At 42.0% G+C, this 21,848-nt stretch overlaps 1 protein-coding gene across 12 annotated transcripts in view; it reads left to right on the top strand.

Annotated features, from left to right (window-relative positions):
* The window catches only part of OSBPL3 (oxysterol binding protein like 3), a 185,170-nt gene that overhangs the window by 148,880 nt on the left and 14,442 nt on the right, over positions 1 to 21,848 (top strand). For all 12 annotated transcript variants that reach the window (XM_003807926.5, XM_003807924.5, XM_034963825.3 and 9 more), the window contains 4 exons: positions 1,929 to 2,066; positions 12,601 to 12,664; positions 16,174 to 16,252; positions 17,662 to 17,806. In XM_003807926.5, coding sequence (XP_003807974.2) covers positions 1,929 to 2,066; positions 12,601 to 12,664; positions 16,174 to 16,252; positions 17,662 to 17,806 — 426 coding nt within the window. The remainder of the gene's footprint in view (positions 1 to 1,928; positions 2,067 to 12,600; positions 12,665 to 16,173; positions 16,253 to 17,661; positions 17,807 to 21,848) is intronic.

Here is a 21,848-nt window from a genome sequence, read left to right as displayed (position 1 = left end):
TGCCTGGACTCTCCCTCATGCCACCAACCCACAGGGAGAGTGCTTCCTTCTGCCTCCCCTTCGCTCTGTCTTCCCCACAACATCATGAATGGCACTAGGTTCTTTCATCGGTTGTGTTCTATTTTACATGGTGAAGGTGATTAAGGGTTGATTCAGCATTCCATACACAGTGTGGCTGTACTGTTTCACAGGTCACCAATGTGGAGAAGCAGGGAGAGGAACAGACACCCAGGTTTCAAGAACACAGGCAGTCACAAGTAGGACTGACTTGAGTGTAGTTGATTTTTTCTTCTTTTTTTTTTTTTTTTTTTTTTTTGAGACAGAGTCTCTCTCTGTTGCCCAGGCTGGAGTGCAGTGGCACAATCTCGGCTCACTGCAACCTCCACCTCCCAGATTCAAGTGATTCTCCTACTTCAGCCTCCTGAGTAGCTGGGATTACAGGCGCGTGCCACCACATCCGGCTAATGTTTGTATTTTTAGTAGAGGTGGGGTTTCACCATGTTGATCAAGCTGGTCTTGAACTCCTGACCTTGTGATCTGCCCACCTCGGCCTCCCAAAGTGCTGGGATTACAGGTGTAAGCTACCGCGCCTGGCCCTTCTTTTTTTTTTTCTTTTTTTTTTTTGAGACAGGGTCTTGCTCTGTCACCCAGGCTGGAGTGCAGTGGTGCAATCACGGCTCATTGCAGCCTCGACCTCCTGGGCTCAATTATTCCTCCCACTTCTGCCTCCCAAGCAGCTGGGACCACAAGCATGTGCCACCACACCCAGCTACGTCTTTTGTATTTTTTTTGTAGAGAAGAGGTTTCGCCATGTTGTCCAGGCTGGTCTTGAACTCCTGGGCTCAAGCAGATCCACCTGCCTCGGTCTCCCAAAGTGCTGGGATTACAGGCGTGAGCCACTGCACCCAGCCGAGTATAGCTGATTTTTATAAGCCATCCAGCTGCTCTAGAGAATTCTATAGCATGAGGTGGTGAGGTGGTCCCTATTACAGGCAACACCAAAAATTTAGCAGAAGGTTATGTGACTAGTGAGCATTTATGAAAGGCACTCAGCTCTTCTTCAGTATAAGAAACTGCATGAAATGTGCGAGAAGAAGAAATCTTGAGATTGTTACTACCTGACATTAGAAAGGAAAATTGGACATCCCTGCTTAGGCTTAACTGTTGTTACACACATGGAAGAAGAGACAAAGAAGGTAATGTGCCTCCCTGATGCCCTGACGGGGAATTGCTAAAGACGCCAAGACCTCACAGTAAGGGCTGCCCAGAGAGTTTGTTCACTTCGTGTTCACGTAAAGTTTTTCTTCCTTCCTCTCTTTATTTTAATTTTTTTTTTTTTTTGATGTTTCACTTTTCCTCCCAAAAAAGCAGAACTTTAAAGTCACTATATCCTGTGGCTTGTTTCCCAGGCTTAGGAAATGACTCACAGATTTTCTTTGGTCAAAATGAATGTTTTGGTTTCTATAATACCACATTTTGAATGGTTAAATTTATGATGCTGATTCCTGAGTTTTGGAGGGATTTTTTAACACTCCTTTTTTAATACTCTTTCCCCACTCCACCCCTGAAGCCTTAGCACCATATTAGGATCCTCAGATACTGTCAGGCTTAAAAGTACTGGACTCAGCTTAACAGTTTCCAGAAACAGTGTAGTCCAGTTTAGAAATGTCATCGTCTTTATAGCATCTCCCAACTTTTAGGCATCAAGATAAACGGACAGCTTTAAAACATTGGGTTAATTTGTTTTGGGGCCCAGATAAACATTATTTAAACCTACAATTTTAAACCTATGTTGTTTAAAAACAACCAAAGACAAATCTTTGGCTTTCTGAAAGAAAATCATAGAGGTTTTATTTTGTTTAGTTCTTTGTGAACAATAAAGCTCTTGGTGACACGGAAATGACAAAGTTCTTTTCTCTTGTCCTTAGGTATATGTGGCAGCCTTTGCCATATCAGCGTATGCATCTAGCTACTACCGAGCTGGAAGCAAGCCATTTAATCCGGTTCTTGGAGAAACATATGAATGTATTCGGGAGGACAAGGGCTTCCAGTTTTTTTCAGAACAGGTAGATGTACACCCTTTTTTGCTTGTTGGGAGGGGTTGCTTATGTCTCCCATTAAATGTGCTTCTGAAATATTTATCTTCCACCTTTCACTGGCTTCAAAGCAGCCGAGATAATTACAGTGCTTTTCAACATAAAGGGAGGGATCGATTTCCCTTCCACTGAAGCCAAGCCACGACCCAGGGGCATAAAGGTACCACCCGTAATTCTGCACACTTGCTTGGCTACATGCATTGCCGGTGTCCTTTCTCTTTAAAATCATTAGCACAAGGAATTTTGAAAGGATGAATGTTGGCCCAAACTTCAATTTAGAGGTTTAACATTGCTCCCTAACACAGTGACATCATTATTCCAGAGCACGAATGCCCCCAGCAGAGTGGGTAGCGCCAGATAAATGCGTTATTCTCAATTTTGATTTGAGAGGAATCATTCATTCATTTATTTATTCGTTCGCATCAATAAATTATTTCTAGAACGTACACCATGTGCCTGCCACTGTTCCAGGTGCTAGGATATTGCAGTGGGGTGGGGGGTGAGGGGTCCGGACAGGAGTCCCTGCCCTCATCTGATGGATGCACAACCTTGTACTCATGCAGCCTAAGGTTCCATCACACTCTTGCCATAGAAGTAGCATAGAGTAATACTCAGGCTTCAGACAGCCCAGGATCCATCCTACCTCAGTTCTACCTCTTACTAGCATGATAACCCAAGTCAAGTTACATAGCTTCTCTGTGCTTTAGTTTGCTCTTGAGAGTGGAGAGGATGACAGTTATATGTACCTCACATGGTTTTGTGATGATTCAATGAGACACTGTCTGCAAAGCACTTGGAGCAGCATCTGAGACATGAAGATACATGTTATAGGAGTGTTTGCTGTCATTATTGATGCATGCCAGCATAGTTTGGGAACATCTAAAATGCTTGTCAACAGGGGATTATTTACCTAAAATAGAGTGTATACATATTGAAATTTTTAAAAAAACCTCTAAGATATGCAGAAAGAAATTTTATTAAAATTATAACAAATTTAAAAAATAAAATACACCCTCTCCCACCTTGTTAAGGTAGCAATCAAACACGTCCACTCTCTGTATATCCCTAAATCCCTAGGGACGTTAAACATCATTGCTTCTGTACATTTCTCACCCCCTAGTTCTTAGAGAACTGAGGAGAAAGTGGGGGGTGGATTGCTAAAATATTCTTTTATCTTGCTGCTCTCTTTATCAATGGATTTGCACTACAGGGAGAGGAGGGGAAGCGTGGGTTGGCTGAGAGACTTATGATGATAGTGCTTATCTTAACTGTAAATGATAAGGAGTGTTCTCTGGAACTCAAAGGAAAGTGAATATACAGTAACCCAAAGCACACTGTCAGTAGCTTGCCAGTTAGAAGCTAAAACAAGAAATTAAACATGGACTAACACTGGGGAAGTAGGGAGTTAAATCAGTAGTTAAAGGGGATAAGATAATCTGTGTGATTCAGAATTCATCTGGGTTATTTAAATACTGAACCTAAAATAGAATGAGAATAAATGAAAATATAACTTGGTTTCCATGGTATCATATGCACTCTTGTGAAAAAATAAAGGCCAAAAATAGCCTCAAACTACAGCAGACAATCAGGACAGGATGAATAGCTATAAGAAAAGAATAGTAACTTTAGCTGTGTAAAGTTGAGCTTCAGTCCTCTGAGCCCTGGTGGGACAGGGCCAAATTCAAGATCTGTTTGTGTATTTCCGATGGTGGCACAGGGGGGAGAAATCAGAGCTCCTGGGCACATGTGCACAAAGACAGAAAGAGGGTTACATAACTTAGCATTTAGTTCCATGAAATAAGCAAGAAAGAGAACTGGTTATTGTTAGTAGTTTAGAATGTGCTGGGTGTAGGATGTACAGACCTGCCTGCTTCAAATCTTAACTCCACAATTTGCTCCATGTGTGACCTTATGTAAGTTCCTTCAACTTTCTGAGCCTTCCTTTTTTTAAAAAAAAAAATCTGTAAATTAGGAATGATAATGTTTGACTAATAGGTTGTAGTAAGGCTTAAACAAAATAATACACTGATGGAAATATTCAGTAAATGGCTATTGCTCTTATATTTAGTGGGAACTTCTATGATGCCTTTTTTTTTTTTTTTTTTTTTTTTTTTTCAGACAGAGTCTCACTTTGTCGCCCAGGCTGGAGTGCAGTGGCACAATCTTGGCTTACTGCAACCTCTGCCTCCCAGTTCAAGTGATCCTTGCACCTCAGCCTCCCGAGTAGCTGGGACTACAGGCTTGTGCCACCATGCCCAGCTAAGTTTTGTATTTTTAATAGAGATGGCATTTCACCATATTGGCCAGGCTGGTCGCAAACTGACCTCATGGGATCCGCCCGCCTTGGCCTCCCAAAGTGCTGGGATTACAGGCATGAACCACCACGCCTGGCCTACAATGCCTTTTAATATAAAGTGTTAAGAATAGTAAGAGTTTGGGAGGCTGAGGTAGGTGAATCACTTGAGGTCAGGAGTTCGAGACAAGCCTGGCTAACATGGTGAAACCCCATCTCTACTAAGAATACAAAAAATTAGCCAGGTGTGGTGTCACATGCCTATAATCCCAGTTACTCAGGAGGCTGAGGCAGGAGAATCACTTGAACCTGGGAGGTGGAGGATGCGGTGAGCCGAGATCGCACCACTGCACTCCAGCCTGGGCAACAGAGCAAGACTCCATTTCAAAAAAAAAGGGAAAAGAATAGTAAGAGGAGTGTTGACAAGGCAGAGAGGAGGCTGAGGAATGACTTGATGAAAGAAAACTAGAAAGGCATATATCTATAATATATACTTTCTTATGTTCAAATAAGATATGCTATATCTCCACTTCTAGTACAAGTAGTTTGAAGGGGACTTGATGTCACTGGTGAGTCTCTGACAGAAAATGGCTGTCAGTCAGCCAGGAGTTCTCACAGCTGGCTTCACCGTGGTCATACCACCAGTCCTGATCATCATGGAGCTGCTTCATCTGTCTGGAATTTAGCCTGATGGCTGCAGATAGTTGGTTATTTTAATATACCTAAGAATGGATGAGTCTCTCAGGGATAAATTCACACTAAGCTTACAAGAGACTGATGTATATAAACTAGAATGCTACTAAATGCATTTACTGTGAAAAGTAGACCTGCTATGGGGATCAGAAAGCATTGTCCAGTGTGACTAGGTATGATTTTCCCGTAGGCAGATTACTTGGGAAGCCAATGAGAATCCTAAGTGAGCGTACAGTGTGAAGATGCAGCTATCTGATTCAGTACACCAGGCAGTCCTCTGCCCTAGAAGTGGGAAGGGTGTAGGGCCAGGGCCTCCCTTTCCCTGGCCAGCAGGAGCCTATCAGCTCAGTACCCCTCTTTCCCTCTCCCGACGTTGTCTATTCTAATTTAACACATCTGAAGAGAGTGCCAGAGCATTTATTCTGTTTCCTGCTGGTACCTGGTATGGCTCTTTCTGCCTCCAGCCCAGGAGACAGTCTACCTTGATGGAGACAGCATGACTCCGCCCTTGTCCATTATGTGTCATTGATATACTTAAGCTCTCATGGCTTAGAGGTTTGTTTTCTTGTGCCTCTCTACAATGAGTACAGGTTTCTGGATGACTAGTATAATAAACTGGGCAAGCCCCCCGAATGAATATTTTTGGGTGGAATTTTTTTCTAAGGAGGATGATGATGGAAATTGTATCTCCAAGCTTAAGGTCCTGGCAAGAAACAGCTTGGCTTTTCTTCTGAGTTTTCTAGACAACAGTCTGAGTTGGAAAGTGATGGCTGCCTCTCTCTTCCAAGCCCCTTGATTTTGTTGTCTTGTGGATTTGCTGGGTATGTGATGTTCGAGGTGGTGAGCAGCCAGGCAAGTGGAAGTCATTGCTGCTTGAGAGTTCGACTCCGTCGAAGCTTGCCTCTCTGCATTGTTTCTCGTCTAAAAGACCCAAAACCACAACATCAAAATGATTCATGTGGTCAGAAATCAGAGAAAGCATTTCTTGTTAAAAATTTTTCTTAGAACAAGTATTAGATTTGTAGAGTGCTCCGTGCATTCATGATCTTACTTGATCTCCAAAACGGCGCTCTGTGGAAGGTGAGGCAGGGATCAGTTACAGGCGAGAAAACCAAGGCCTAGAGGATTTGAGCTTCCCAGTGCCCCTCAGCAAATGCTAGAACCCAGCCCCTCTGTTTCCATCCCTGCCTCCTTTTCCCCTCACTCTTTGTGGGGTCTCTTGTGTGGACTCAGTGACTGTGCTCAGAGCTACTGGAGTACAGTACACACAAAGCAGCCCTTTGTGTATGCTGTTTGTTCTCACCATGCAAAATCTCTCCAGACTCACATAGGACTTTGTTCTCTGCTCCTGTGGTAGGCAGGGGTGTGGCCTTTGTGAAAGAGGACCGATCAGGAGTGAGTCATAGACATTCCTGTCCTAGGTTCTGACCCTCTGGCTCTTCCACCTTCTCAGAGGTTTCCTTTGTGCCAAAAAATCCGTTTCAACCTTGGCTTTCTACATAAACTCACGAAAGGAGGAATTCAGAGAGGAAGGACTTCCCTTCTTTCCTTACTGGTCAGGGACTAAGTATCCTGTGGCAGGTGATTCCCTGCTTGCTGCGTCCTCCTGCTGCCCGGCAGAGCTAACACACTGGTTTTGAGCTGCATCAAGGGAATAGATGGGTCAGAAAACTTATTTCAGTTGGCTATGTTCCTTTTTTCATACCTTTGGGAAAGGTTTGGTGTTAAAAGGATATGCAATTAAGCTATGGTCTAAAAGTAGCTTTTCCTAATTACATGAAACTTTAGTTGTCCAGATCATTGTTCATTTTAACCATTTACCCACCCACCTGCATACCCTTGACAGTGTCAGAAAAGCTGAGTGCAGTTATTAAAAGTTACTAAAATGTAAGAGATTGAAATGAAGATCTTTTCTTTTGCTCTACAGGCTCAGCCTTTCTTCCTTTTCTGTTATTTATTGGAGGACTCTGAGTCCATACATTCTTGGACAGGCTTATACTTGCCACACCCATCACTTCCTCCTTGCACACTCATGTCACCTCTGAATAGTCCTTGTATCTACTAGTTAGCAGAGTTATTTATTACTGATTAAATAAGTAAAGATACTGTCAAAGGATAAATTCTTAAAGACACTCAAAGGGTAAATTCAAGCCGTTCAAATAAAACCAGCAATAAATCAAATATGAGACAACTAAACCATTGCTTTGTGGTTTTCTCCATTTCTAGGTCAAGTCAGCACTTAATGTGTTTTTGTTTTTTAATTTTTTGCAAGAGGCCATGTGTTTATGAGATAAGTGATTCACTCTGAACATGGGAGAAGGGAAAATAATTGGCATCTGCATTCTCCCCAAAATCAGGCCAGAATTCTTGGCATCATCATCCTTAATAGCTCTTTCTCTCATCGTTCACATCCTCTCATCAGCAAATCCTGGGGTCTCCCTTCAGAAGCCTTCCTTCTACAGCCAGCCATTTTCACTTTCTCTCCCATGTGATGCTGGTCACCTAGCTCAGGCCACTAAAATCAATGACTGGGATTATTGCAGTAGGACTCACTACTGGTCTCCTGTTTCCAGAGCCAATTAATTCCTTATCCAGCAGCCCTAGTGACTGCTTAAAACAGAAGCAGCAGCTGCTCTAAATCCTCCACCAACTTCCCAAGTCACTTGGAATAAAATCCAAAGTCCTGGCCATGGTCCACAACGCCCTCGAAAATCTCACCCTCAGACACTTCTCCTACTTTCCCCGCCTCCTCATTTAGCTCTGCCACACTGGCCTTGCTTCTTCTGCTTCATACCAAGCATTTTCCAGCCATTGGCCTTTGCTGTGTCCCCTGCCTGGGACGTGCTTCTCTCAGATATCTGCATGGGGTTAACTTCCGAACTTCTCTCAGCCCCACAGGTTTCCATTATTAGAGTCCTGCCCCACCACCCTGTCTGACCAGCACTCCTACTCACTGTCCCCACATCCTCATGCCCTGCTTTATTTTCCTTAACACAATTTCTACTGACAAATTATGTGCTGCTTATGTGTCGTTTGTCTTACCCACTTCCATACTAAAATATAAATTCCATCAGGGTAAGAATTTTTACCCTTGGTGACTAGGACGGTGCCTGACACATCACAGGCAATCAATAAGTACTTGATGAGTGACCTGGAAAGAATGGCCACTTGGTCCCCTCTCTGGATGACTTCTTCACCTGGCACTTGCCCTCTTTTTCGTTATTGCCCTGTATTGCTGCAGGGAAATCAGGACCTAGGAGGACTGGATAGTTATGCCTTGGAGCAGTTGCAGGGGAGAACTGATGTATTGAAGGGCTACTTTTCTAAATCTGAAAAATAAAAACTTACAAAGTACAAAAATACTGAAAATACCTCCTTTTCCTATCTGCTTCTCCCTTGACCTCTTATATAAAGTGCATTCAAAGCATAAATTAAAAATGATTAGGTCAAGGTAAAGAAAGGCCTCAGATATATAAATAAATTATAAATTTCCAGAATTCTTAACTGCCAGGGGAACTGTATTGGGGCTTGTAGAAAGAAAGACAGATACATGTGTTACTATATAAATACTTGCGTAATAAAAACCACGTGTACTAATTTCTTGAATGCTTGGGCATCCTTACCAATCAAGAATTGCTCTTCTTTGATTGGAGAGGACGTGATAGGGAAGAATGCTTAAAAAAAAAGTCTAAATTGGGTTTATTCAACAGGCTAACAGACAGCATCTCTTCCAGGGCTGGGTCAGTTCAGACAAAGGCATTTACTGCCCTTTTTGCCTGAATTAAAATGTAAGGAGAATACAGACTCAACCAAAATCCTGCAATAACAAAGACAGGTTAGATTCTGCTCATTATTCTCTACTCTAATAGATTTTAGAAAGATTGCCATCAACAAAGATTAAGTGATTAACTGTGAATTACCTTTTTCCATGGGCATTGAAGTTAATCAAAGCCTTTGTATAATTTTTTCAAGTTGGCCAGCATCCGCCACCACCTTTGATGCTAAGATTCAAAGAAGACATTAACAGCAGATGTGAGAATCAGAGCATTTTGAAGCCAAGAGGGATCCTCGCACCTCATTTTATAAAGAAATATGCGAGACTGAGGTTGGAAAGGTCAAATTCAAAAGTTTTTTTTCTCTAAATGTCCATGAGAAGGAACCTTAATGATGTGTCCTGGCTTTGGGGAGGGACACGAGCCCTGGATCTGGAAGAGGATGGCGTAGGTTTGGAGTGCTACCTTTATCACTCATTAATGGTGTGGCACTGGGGAAGCTCTTTGCTGGCCAGAACCCCTATTTCCTAATTTATAAAATCAGGCTCACCAAGATACAAGGCTGCCCTAAGAACTAAGTGAAAATACACTCATTTTAGAAATCTATATTTTGATTTTTTAAATGAGTGTATTTTCACTTAGTCTCTTTTGAATGAGTATATTTTCACTTAGTCTCTGCCTAATCCACATCAGTGTATGATCCTGGACAGTTTGTATGTGTTCTTTTTTTAGTTGGCCGAATCAGTGGAATCAGCCTTATTTCACAGATGAGGTGACAGAGGCTGAAGGGACTGAAAAGCTGTGAAGGTCATACAGCCAGCAGATGATGCTGCAGTCAGGGCCCAGGTCCATGGAACAACAAAAACCTTTCCCTCGTTCCCAGACACTAGTGCAGCACATGGCAGATGCTCCAGAAATAGGAGGAAATATACAAAATAATAAGCTATCAATGTAAATCTCCCCAGAAAGCTTTGTAAAACTCTTAAAAGCAATGTGGGCCAAATAAACCATTCCCAAAGGCCTGTGTAAGCCATAAAGAAATAAGCAAAGTTACTGATACTTGAAGGTTGAGACTTATTCAGAAAATGTGTTGAACCCATCTAAACATAATCTGCTAAACATTCATTCATTATCTAACACAATAGTTTAAAAAAATCAAGGTTGGGTTTTTATGAGATGTGTGTTTACTGTAGGGGTTCTCTTGTAATTCATATGGATAGTATATTTATCCCTGTTTTATGGGGTTTAAAATTATTACAGAAGAGGCGTATGGTTTTTATATACTGTGTTTACATTCGGCCATACCTGTAAAGATGCCAAATTCTTCATCAAAGCTATAGTGCTCCTCTCCCACATTGCTACATTGTTTTTGTGGGATGAATATAATCTACTTCATAATAATCCACTTTAAAATATGTTTACATTATGGGGGAGAGGAACATTTCATAGCTTTCCTTCCATTTCATAGTGGGTCATGCCAGGTGGGGTGGAGAAGTGGGGAGTGGGGATTGTCTTGAGCTGATTAATGGTTATTATTATTATAGATAGTGTCTCACTATGTTGCCCAGGCTGGTCTTGAACTCCTGGATCCTGGGCTCAAGGGATCCTTCTGCCTCAGCCTCCCAAGTAGCTGGAATTACAGGGCTATGCCACTGCACCTTGATTTTGTTTTATATGATCCCATGGTTTCAAAGCTATCTGTTGTTTTCATCGAGAGACAGCTAGTGAAGAAAAGGAGAAGAATGTAGCATTTATTAATATAAGGTATCTCCAAGTGGTAGGATTTTTTTAAAAAAGATAACTGGATATGGTGGCTCACACCTGTAATCCCAGCACTTTGGGAGGCTGAGGCGGGAAGATCACTTGAGGCCAGGAGTTCCGGACCAGTCTGGGCAACATAGCATGACCCCATCCCTACAAAAAGTGAAAAAATGAGCCGGGCATGGTGGCACACACCTTTAGTCCCAGCAACTTGAGAGGCTGAGACAGGAGGATCACTTGAGCCCTGGAGGTCAAGGCTGTAGTGGGCTGTGATTGTGCCCCTGCACTCCAGCCTGGGTGGCAGAGTGAGACCCTGTCTCAAAAAAAGAAAAAAGACAACATCAAAGGAAATCAGAGAGTTACATTATGGGATTAGGTTTCTAAGTCAGTGCTTGAAGTGAAAGTTGCCCTTGAAAATCCCACAGGCACAGAAGGGCTCACGTTCTTAGGAGGCACATGGGAACCAAGACAAACCAAAGAGCAGCAGATTTGAGTCTCCTGCTTTGTATTGCAACTGGCGTTTGTGTTTATTGAGGAATCTGAAAGATACCTACATGATTTACGTCTTTGTCTCTACCTTTCTTTGGCCCACACTGGTATGGCTGTAATCCCATGAGTCACATCTGGGTGTGGCGTGTGTGACCACATCCTCCCAGCTGTGCAGTCCTCCTGCTGGAGGCCTGGCATACAGAAGTAGTTTTCAAACCATGTTCCTCAGCTGAGGGTCCCAAGGAAGGTGAACAGCTGTGGATTTGTCACCCACTGCCCTCCCTTCCTCCCCACCTGTTTATCTCAAGCAAGGGCTCAGTATTCTGGGTTCTTGATAAGATGGGTTTGAAAACTGTACAGCTGCTTAAAACATTTTTTTTTCTTTTTTTTTGCAAAGTTTGAAAACCAGTGAGGTAAACCAAAACTGCTGGGACTTACCTCTACCTCTTCCCTGACTATCGGTGTGGCTTGGGAAATGTTACTTAATCTTTCTGGTTTCAGTCTCTTCTTTTATAAGGTGCAGGCTTTGAGCTAGATACTCTCAATGTAAGACACCTCTGTTAAGAATCAGCTACATCAGAGAACTTTCTGGAAACACCCCTGGCAGCATTACTGTGGTTTCACCAGTGCTGAATTAGAATGACAGCATATACACCTCTCAACGTTCCCTGAGTGTGACTGAGATAATAAGGAAACAGAGGGAGGAGCCATTTTCTCTTCAGCCTCTTCACTGCTGAATAAAATGAGTAATGACCCCTTGCCAAAGGGCAGTCTCTGCTCCAGGGGACTCTCTTTTCTGGAATGAGATTACTTATTTGCTCAAGATAGTTTTATTAGACCAAAAATAAATAAAATTTTCTTAACAGTTGACTAACATTTCCTCAACAATTGTGTTTACCTTTTTTTTTTTTTTTTAATAGAAACACTCTTTTTTAAAAAAATTACCTTGCATCGGTCTTCTTGTAGGTGATTTGAAAAGAGGCTGGACTTTATGATGCAGAGTTTTCAAGAGTTAAATTGGCTGAGCCCGAGGAAGAACATTTTGGGTTGCATTTAAAATACTTGTTATTTGATATCTTAATTAAAACATCTGCAGCTACTTTCAGAACAGCTAATAAGAGATGTTGACATTGGTAGCCAATGTCAAATTATATGTTATGGGTGAGCAGTCCTCACATGTCTCCGTTTTTATTTTTATGTCTTTCAAAATGCGTCTCTATCCTCATCACTCGCCACCTGGCCGCCCTCCCACGGAGGCTTCTGGAGGCTTCCGTTCAAGGGCCTTCCCCTCAGCCTTGACCAATTTGAGCAAGTGGGAGCTGACTGTATCAGGAGCGCCCTCTTGAGGACAGACTTGTTGAGGGAAACTAAAGAAGTTTTTCCTTCGGTTCAGCCTTGCACGCTCTTACATCTCAGTGCAGGGGAGAAAGAATGGATTTCATGAGACACAAAAGTTCATTCATTTTTTTGTTTTTCTGTCCTTTGTTTCCATCAGGTCAGCCACCATCCGCCTATCTCTGCGTGTCATGCTGAGTCTAGAAATTTTGTTTTCTGGCAAGGTAATGTGCTAATACATTTTACTTCCATTATATTGTGTAATATGTTATCTATTTATTTTATCCAAGAATTGCTGTCAGTTCTTACTGAGATCAAAAGTGGTCCTTGGATTTGGGCCTGGTTGGAAGGATCTGCGCCACCTGTTCTTGCCTCTTATCTCTCACTTAGTTTATCTGAGCCACTTCCATTTATTTCTGTAACTTTATCTTATGTAAAAATCATTTGAAACGCCTCACATATTTCAAGAGACATTAAATATTTACAGTTGTTTATCAGAGTGTAGACAGCAGAGGGGTTTTCAGCTTTTGTCAAACTTAAATTTTATTTCTGAAGTCGTGTTTTACATTGCTTACTTCTTTTCATTTTTGAGATGATTGTTCCTAAAATTTTGTTCAGTTTATATTTTGAGTTGGGGGTGGGTGGGTAAATCTTCTAAAGAATAAATAAGGCTATAGATATTTCCTAGATGGATTAATTTTGTTAATCTCTCAATTTATTAAAAAAAAGTGTACTGTAGAAGGAAAATATAAGCATCCTAGGTTTTTAGACAGTGAGCACATACACATTTTAAAAATATTTTTCTCTGCTACTAGTGATATCACACATTGCCTTTACACACACAGGCACACACACACACGCAGTCTTTAAACTTTAAACTTTAAAAGTATGAAACAGTATACTGTAACCCCCTTCCCCAGCCACTCAGTTTCTCTCTTTGGAGGCAATCAGTATTTCCGGTTTAAAGTGACAAGTACCATGGTTTTCTTTCTTCACCTTTGCTATTAAAGTTTAAAATTGAAACTGCTCTCTCACCAAAACCCTCTGGAAATATTCTCATAAGGTTCCTAGCCTCCTAATTGGTAAATCTCACTCATGCTATAAGCACCTCTTCTTTGTTTTTTCAAAAGTTGGATTTTTTTTTTTTTTTTTTTTTTAAATGGAGTCTCGGTCTGTTGCCAGGCTGGAGTGCAGTGGTGCGATCTCGGCTCACTGCAACCTCCGTCTCCCGTGTTCAAGTGATTCTCCTGCCTCAGCCTCCCGAGTAGCTGGGACTACAGGCATGCGCCACTATGCCCAGCTAATTTTTGTATTTTTAGTAGAGATGGGGTTTCACCATGTTGGCCAGGATGGTCTTGATCTCTTGACCTTGTGATCCGCCTGCCTCGGCCTCCCAAAATGCTGGGATTACAGGCATGAGCCACTGCGCACAGCCAAAAGTTGGATTTTTTTTTAATGCGAGGGGTCTTCTCAAAGTAGTTTTGTGTGCTCCTGTGTTACATCCTTCCCTTCTCAGCCTTAGCATCCTTCTCCTAGGCCATCCTTCCCCATCAGCCTTTTCCTGAGCAATCTACCTATTTCCATGGGCCTAGGATTCCCAAATCTTGCTTTGTAACCCAGCCTGACATTTCTCTGCCTTTTATGTAGGTTGTGTAAACCATTTCCGTTTGTTGTGATTGTAGATGTAGCTGGGCTTAAATCTGCCCTCATGATGTTTCTTTTCTGTTTGTCACATCCGTTCTTTGTTCTCTGTTTCCTCTTTCTCTGCCTTTTGGATTGAATAATTTCTATCATTCTCTTTCATCTCCCCTGTTAGTTTATTAGCTATACTTACCTGTTTTGTTTCTTGTTAAAGTTGTTACTTTAGGATTTATGTTATATATTTTTAATATCATCAAATAATATTATGCCAGTTTCATATAGTGAGATTTACAGAAGTATACTTCCATTTTCCCTTCCCAACCTCTCTACTATTTTTTAATATATCTTCTGTATATCATAAACCATGTGGTACATTGTTAATACTTTTGCTTTAAACAGCCAGCTATCTTTTTTTTCTCTTAGTAACAATTTTATGAACATATAACTTATATACCATATCATTCACCCGTGTAAAGTGTGCAATTCAATGGTTTTTATTCACAGAATTGTGAATTTAATAAACTGTGCAGTTATCAGCACAGTTAATTTTAGAACATTTTCATCACTCCAAAAAGAATCCTTTTTAGCAAATATTACCCTCCCCCTCTGCCACCTGCCCCATTTCTCTCAATATTCCCCAGTCTATAAATGTGCCTGTTTGGGGCATTTTATATGAATAGGATTATACAATATGAGGCCCACTGTGCTCGCTGGTCTCAGACCCACCTCTCTCACCTGGACCCCAGCCAGGGCTCCCCACTGTCCCCCCTGCTTCAACCCTGATTTCCCTGTGATCTGTAGATCCTCAGTGCAGCAGCCAGATGGGATCCTCTTGCTGTTCTTTTTCTATTTCCTGGCTTCTCTGTTGGTGCCACCATTCATTGCAAGTTAGAGAAATCTGATATTGTTCATAAATTCTTTCTTTTTCAGTCTGTATCTAACTTGTCACCTAGTTGACCTAGTGCCTATTTCTTCTTCTTTAGTATTTCTGGGCTCACTCACTTCCCCACGTCTGTTGTCTTGGTTCCCTTCATCCCGTTTGTTATCCCCTGGGCAATTGCAGTAGCCTCTTAACTTGTCGCCTTGCTTCTCCTCTCTCCTACTCCTGTTCCATTCTCCATATGGCTTCCAATTGCCTTTGCAAGGTCCATGTCTAATCACATCAGTGGCCTGATTATTTCCACTCAGCGCACACAAACCAGACTCTTAGCCAGGCTTGGAGAGCCCATTGTTTTTCGTTTTCAGTTTTTTGTTTTGTTTTGTTTTGTTTTGTTTTGTTTTGGCAGAATCTCACTCCATCACCCAGGCTGGAGTGCAATGGCATGATCTTGGCTCACTGCAACCTCCACCTCTCGGGTTCCTGCCTCAGCCTCCTGAGCAGCTGGGACTACAGGCACCCACCACAACGCCCAGCTAATTTTTGTATTTTTAATAGAGAAGGGGTTTCGCCATGTTGGCTGTGCTGGTCTCGAACTCCTGATCTCAAATGATCCACCCACCTCTGCCTCCCAAAGTGCTAGGATTACAGGCATGAGCCACTGCACCTGGTTTTGTTCTCAACCTTTCTACTCTTCTCTAGATAAGACAATCTGAGACCTATAGGACAGAACCACACTATTTGACTGTGTTTTCCTATACTTCTGTCCCCTCAGACAAGCTATTTATTTGGCCTTAAATTGCTTTTTCTCTGCCCAGTGAACTCCTGCTTATTCCTCAAAGCCCCATTTAGATGGCCCTTTCTGACAAGCCTCTTCTGATGCTTTCTCCAAGCATATTCGTCACTCCTTCTTCTCAGGTGTCATTTTACCTTATAACACAGTTATAGCCTGGGCCTCTCTGTGTGCTTACTACTTGTTTTCACTTCTCGCATTCATGGAAAGGACTTTATCTTATCATTTTAGTTTCCCTGATTCTGCTCCAAGGGCCCATATGGGGTTGGTACTTATATTTTATGAAAAGTTATCCTATACAATAATTGACTTGATTGTGAAGAGGTTGTACTATATAGCGATTGATCATTTATCTAGCCTAGGAACTATTTCATCTACCTAACTCTCCTGCTAAAAATGTAATATTTGGTATTTCATTTCAGATGTGAGATGGAAAAACAAATTCTGGGGCAAATCCATGGAAATTGTTCCAATTGGCACAACCCATGTGACTCTGCCAGTGTAAGTTCTTCTTCTGTGGTTAAGGAGCTTTATGGAATTTAGGGCCAAGATTTTGCTTTGGGGACAGGATGCCCACCCCCGCCCCCGGCAGTTTCATTGAGTGTGTATTTTTTCTTTTAATCTGTCTGACAGTAGGTTTAAATGTTCCTCCTTTTGGCAAGCTCACTTTTAAAAAATGTTTCTCCCTCAAATGGAAATGCCTCCTGGAGACCAAAGTTCCCTGAATAGATGCTTATTAAAAACTCATTTCCACTTCCTAACAAGATTAAGAATGGTGGTTTTAGCTGGGCGCAGTGGCTCACATCTGTAATCCCAGCACTTTGGGAGGCCAAGGCGGGCAGATTGCTTAAGTCCAGGAGTTTGAGACCAATATGGGCAACATGACAAGACCCTGTCTCTAGAAAAAATACAAAAATTAGCCAGGCATAGTGGTGGCACGCACCTGTAGTCCCAGCTACTCAGGAGGCTGAGGTGGGAGGATCATTTGAGCCTGGGGAGGTTGAGGCTACAGTGAGCTGTGATCGTGCCACTGCACTCCAGCCTGGGTGAAGGGGTGAGACCCTATCTCAATTTAAAAAAAAAAAAAAGTGTTTTTCCTTTATTATGCTGCTTTGCTATCAAAATCCCTTTTAAGAAAAGTATGGCCTTGATCTGATAGGGATGATTGATACTTATTTATAAAGCAAGATGCTTCTGAGCAGGGACTCTGAAACTGGACTGCCGAGATTCACCTGCTCACTCTGGCACTTACTAACAGTGAATCCCTGGGCAAGTTACTTCACCTTTCTCATCACCAGTTTCCCCATCTAGAAAAAGAGAATAATAAACCACCTACTTCCTAGGGCTATTGTGAAGATTAAACAGATAATATACATGAAACACCTAAAATAGTACTTAGCACATTGCATATCTTTTGTAAGTATCTGGTCTTATTATTAATACCATTTTCCTCGTAATTATTGAATTCCATAAGTAATATCTGAATACTTTCTCATCATAAAGGATGCAGGCAATATATGTTTAGCAGATTGTATAAAACCTTCATCCCTTTCTCAAGCTTCCCTTTTCTAGTTCAGCAACATTAGACAAGCCCCTCTGGCTCTGAATTGCCTCCTCTATCAAAGGAGGGAGTGGGCTGTTCCAAGAGACCACCAGCTTCTAGTGAAGCCTCTGGTAGCTTCCAGAGTGCAAAGTCTGAATGCTGTCATTCTCTGTGGCATGCATGCCTCCTTGGAGAGTGGAAGCTCCTAGAACATCCAGTGTGGCATAGACACTTAGCCAGTGTTGCTTCTGTGAATAAAGGGATGAATAATGCATTACATGACTTATTTTATAAAAGAGCAGAGTTTGTTTACATTTACTGCTGGCTTTTCTAGAAATTGGTACTTCTACTTTTTCCTTCTTTTTAGTTTTGGGGATCATTTTGAGTGGAACAAAGTGACCTCTTGCATCCATAACATCTTAAGCGGGCAGAGGTGGATTGAGCACTATGGAGAGATTGTCATCAAGAACCTGCATGATGATTCCTGCTACTGCAAAGTGAATTTTATAAAGGTAACTCCAGTGACTCTCTGAGCTCTGACCCTGGAAGGGCTGTGGCAGAGCCAGGGCCCCAGAGCACAGGGCATTTGAGAGATTTTTCGCCTTCACCTTTATGCCAGCAGGCAAGCAATGCCTGAGCTCCTTGGTCCCAGCTGCACCTCTGTCACCTAGACCAGGGCAATGGCCCCTCCTGGCCTCTTACTCCCCTAAGGTCTGTCCTCCATACAGCAGCCAGAGAGACCCTTTTAAAACATAAATCACCGTGCTGCAGTATGTATGCACCTTGACAGCATTGTGTTGAGTGAAATAAGTCAGCCCCAAAAGGACGAATATTACATGATTCCACTTCTGCGAGATCCCCAGAGGAATCCAGTTCACAGAGAAAGAATGCAGAATGGTGGTCGCCCGGGGCTGCAGGAGGGAGGAAGGGGGAATTAGTGTTGAATGGGTATAGAACTTCAGTTTGGGAAGATGAAAAAGTTCTAGAAATAGATAGTGGTGATGGTTGCACAGCATTGTGAATGTATTTAATGCCACTGAATGGACCCTTAGAAATAGTTAAAATGGTCAATGTTACATTAGGTATGGCTTACCAGACTTTTTTTTTTTTTTTAATGTCATGCTGTATCATTCCTTTGAGCAAAATCCCCCAACAGCTTCCATCTTTCTCAGAGTTGAAGCCTGCATCCTTATGGTGGCCTGTCGGGGGCTGCACAGGCTATACTCCCCATCTCCACCCTTTCACACACATACTTGCACACTTGCAGATACACCCGTACACACACGCCACCTCGTTCCTCTCCAACCTGAACTTCTCTTTTTCCTCCTTCTTTTTCCCTACTGTCCTCTGGCCACACTGGCCTTCTTTCTCTTTCTTCATTTCCTTCTGCTTGGGCAGCTGTCCCCAGATCCTTCCATCACCAGCCCCATCCTGTCATTCACTCCCTATCCTGTCCCATTTTCTTCAGAGTTCTTATCACCGTCTGAAGTCAGCCTGCTCATCGTTGCTGTGTGTGTTTATTTTCTGCTCTCCATACCCTCCTCATCATCCTTGACTCCAGAAAAGCAAAACCTAGTCTATCTTGCTCACTTCTGTAGCCCTGATTGCTGAAATGGTGTCTGGCACACATGAGAGACTCATAAACATTCAGAGAATAAATGGAAAAATTGGCCAGAGGCAAAAAGTATGGAATAGTCTCATTTTAACAGCCTTGCTGGCGGCCCTCCCTGCTTTCTCTCCCTCCTAGATTCCTTCTTGCTCTTAAAAATTGTATGTAGTTAAAACAACTTTAAAACATGACCCTCCTCAAGGAATATTGGCATTTAACAAAGATCGAAATAATAAGCAGAGAGATGAGGTTTTATTGTGGAACTTCATGCAATGCCTCTCTGCACCACCTGTAAACTATAGGGAATACTTAGGAAGAGGTGGATTGGGGTCTTTATTATAGCCTCAAACTGGATTATAGACAGACATAAAGCCCATAATGACCTTACATGTGGGACAAAATAAAAATGACCCTACCTTGAAAGCTTTGTCTAAGCTCTCTGCAAACAGAAACAAAAGGCAACCTGAAGCAGGGATATGTTACCTGTGACCCAGGTGAAAGCCACGTTGCTCTCAACATTTTCTCCAAGGAAACATGCTCCACTCCCGTATCTACCACCTACCTTGTTCTCATTCACTTACATGCAGAAAATGGGTGTATAGTCATGAGAGATGAACACTGGGCATGTCTGGTGTTGAAAGAGACGCTGCAAGTGGATGCCACACTCGCCTGTGGAAGGTGACAGTGTCCCTTGGTGGCTTCCAGCAAATTCTCAGCACTGGATTTGTTGGCAGATATCTCTAAGGGAAAATCTGACACCTGCTTCAGAATAAACTTAAGAGCCCGGGTGCCATGGCTCACACCTGTAATCCCAGCACTTTGGGAGGCTGAAGCAGGAGGCTCACTTGAGGCCAGAAATTTGAGACCAGCCTGGGCAATCTGACAAGACCCTATCTCTACAAAAAATTTAAAAATTAGCCAGACATGGTGGCATGCACCTGTAGTCCCAGCTGCTGGAGAGGCTGAGGCAGAAGGAGCACTTGAGCTCAGAAATTTGAGACTGCAGTGAGCTATGATTGCACCACTGCACTCTACTCTGGGGAACAGAGTAAGACCCTGTATCATCAAAAAATAAATAAACTTAAGAGTCTCAATAGTCTTTTTTTTCTTTTTGCTTTTCCTTCACTCTTACATGGCTGGAGAGCTCAACTTTAAATTTCTAATTCAGCTCTGAGACACTTCCGTGCCCCACCGTTTTTACCACAGCCTTGAAATGCGGAAGCTGAACTACCAGAATCTGACCTGAAAATGCCATTCAACATGATTAGTTTCCAAATATGGATTCTGTTTAAGCTGAAAATAGTACTAGGGTTTTTTGATTTATGGAGAAATGCCTTTGCCATTCTTTCAGAGAGATTTTTAGGGCAGCCAGGTAATTTGAAAAACAAAAAACAAACAAAATAAAACAACTCTAGGGCGCTAGAGCTCCCTCTGCTGGCTGCAGTGTGGAACTGTATAAAATCCTCTGGGCTGGACTGGCCTGAGCTGAGCTGAACTGAGCAGAATAGAGTGCAAGGTTGCCTCGCAGACCTGGACCAATACATAGTGAGAATACCCACACTTCTCGCTTGATATATAGAAACTGAACCTTTTCTTTTCTTGTTCTTGTTCTTTTTTTTTTTTTGAGATGGAGTCTGAATCTCACCCCCTCTGAAGTGCAGCGGTGCAATCTCAGCTCACAGCAACTTCCGCCTCCCGGGTTCAAGTGATTCTCGTGCCTCAGCCTCCCAAGTAGCTGGGATTACAGGTGCCCACTGCCACAGCCGGCTAATTTTTGTATTTTTAGTAGAGATAGGGTTTCACCATGTTGGACAGGCTGGTCTCGAACCCCTGACCTCAAGTGATCCACCCATCTCGGCCTCCCAAAGTGCTGGGATTACAGGCATCAGGCACTGCACCCGTCCAAGAACTGAGCCTTCTCTTACATTGTATGTAGCAAAGGTAGAAATACAAATGTATCTTACACAAATATTAGTTGAGTTACAAACTGCAGATAGTTAACCATTCATTTTTATTAAATAACTAAAGGTATGAGTTTTTTAAAGCCAAAATCCAAGCATAAAAACAGATACATAGACCAATGGAACAGAATAGAGAGCTCAGAAGTAAATCCATGCATTTATAATTAATTGGTTTTTGACAAAGGTGCCAAGAACTCACAATGGGGAAAGGACAGTCTCTTCAATAAATGGTGTTGGAAAACCTGGATATCCACATGCTGAAGAATGAAATTAGAACTTTATACTGTATACAAAAATCAGCTCAAAAGGACTAAAGACTTACAGCAAGACCTGAAACTGTAGAACTTCTCAAACAAAAACATAAGGGGAAAAGCTTCATGACGTTGGTCAGGGCAGTTATTATTTTTGGATATGACCCCAAAAGCACAGACAACAAAAGCAAACATAGACAAATGGGATTATATCAAACTAAACAGCAAAGGAAACAATCAATACAGTAAAGAAACAATCTGTAGAATAGGAGAAAATATTTGTAAACTATACATCCGATAAGAGGTTAATATAAAAAACGAATAGAGAGCTCAATAGCAAGAAAACAATCAGATTTAAAAATGAACAAAGGACCTGAAGAGATGTTTCTCAAAAGAAGACATACAAGTGGCCAATAGATGTATGAGGAAAAAATGATGAACATCAGTAATCATCAGGGAAATACAAATTAAAACCACAATGAGATATCACCTCATATCTGTTAGAATGGCTATTATCAAAAACTTGAAAAATAATGTGTTCAGGAGGATATGGAGAAGAGGAAACACACCATTCGTGGAAATGTAAATCAGCACAGCTATTATGGAAAACAGAATGGAAGTTCCTAAAAACAATTAGAAATGGAATTACCATATGATCTGCCAATCCCACTACTGGGTGTATATCCATAGGAAATGAAATCAGTATGTCAAAGAGATACCTGCATCTCCATGT

This window comes from Pan paniscus, chromosome 6 (genome assembly GCF_029289425.2).
Source record: "Pan paniscus chromosome 6, NHGRI_mPanPan1-v2.0_pri, whole genome shotgun sequence".
Classification (NCBI taxonomy): Eukaryota; Metazoa; Chordata; class Mammalia; order Primates; family Hominidae; genus Pan; species Pan paniscus.
Note: the sequence above shows the minus strand (reverse complement) of the source record. Positions and strands in the feature narration are given on the sequence as shown.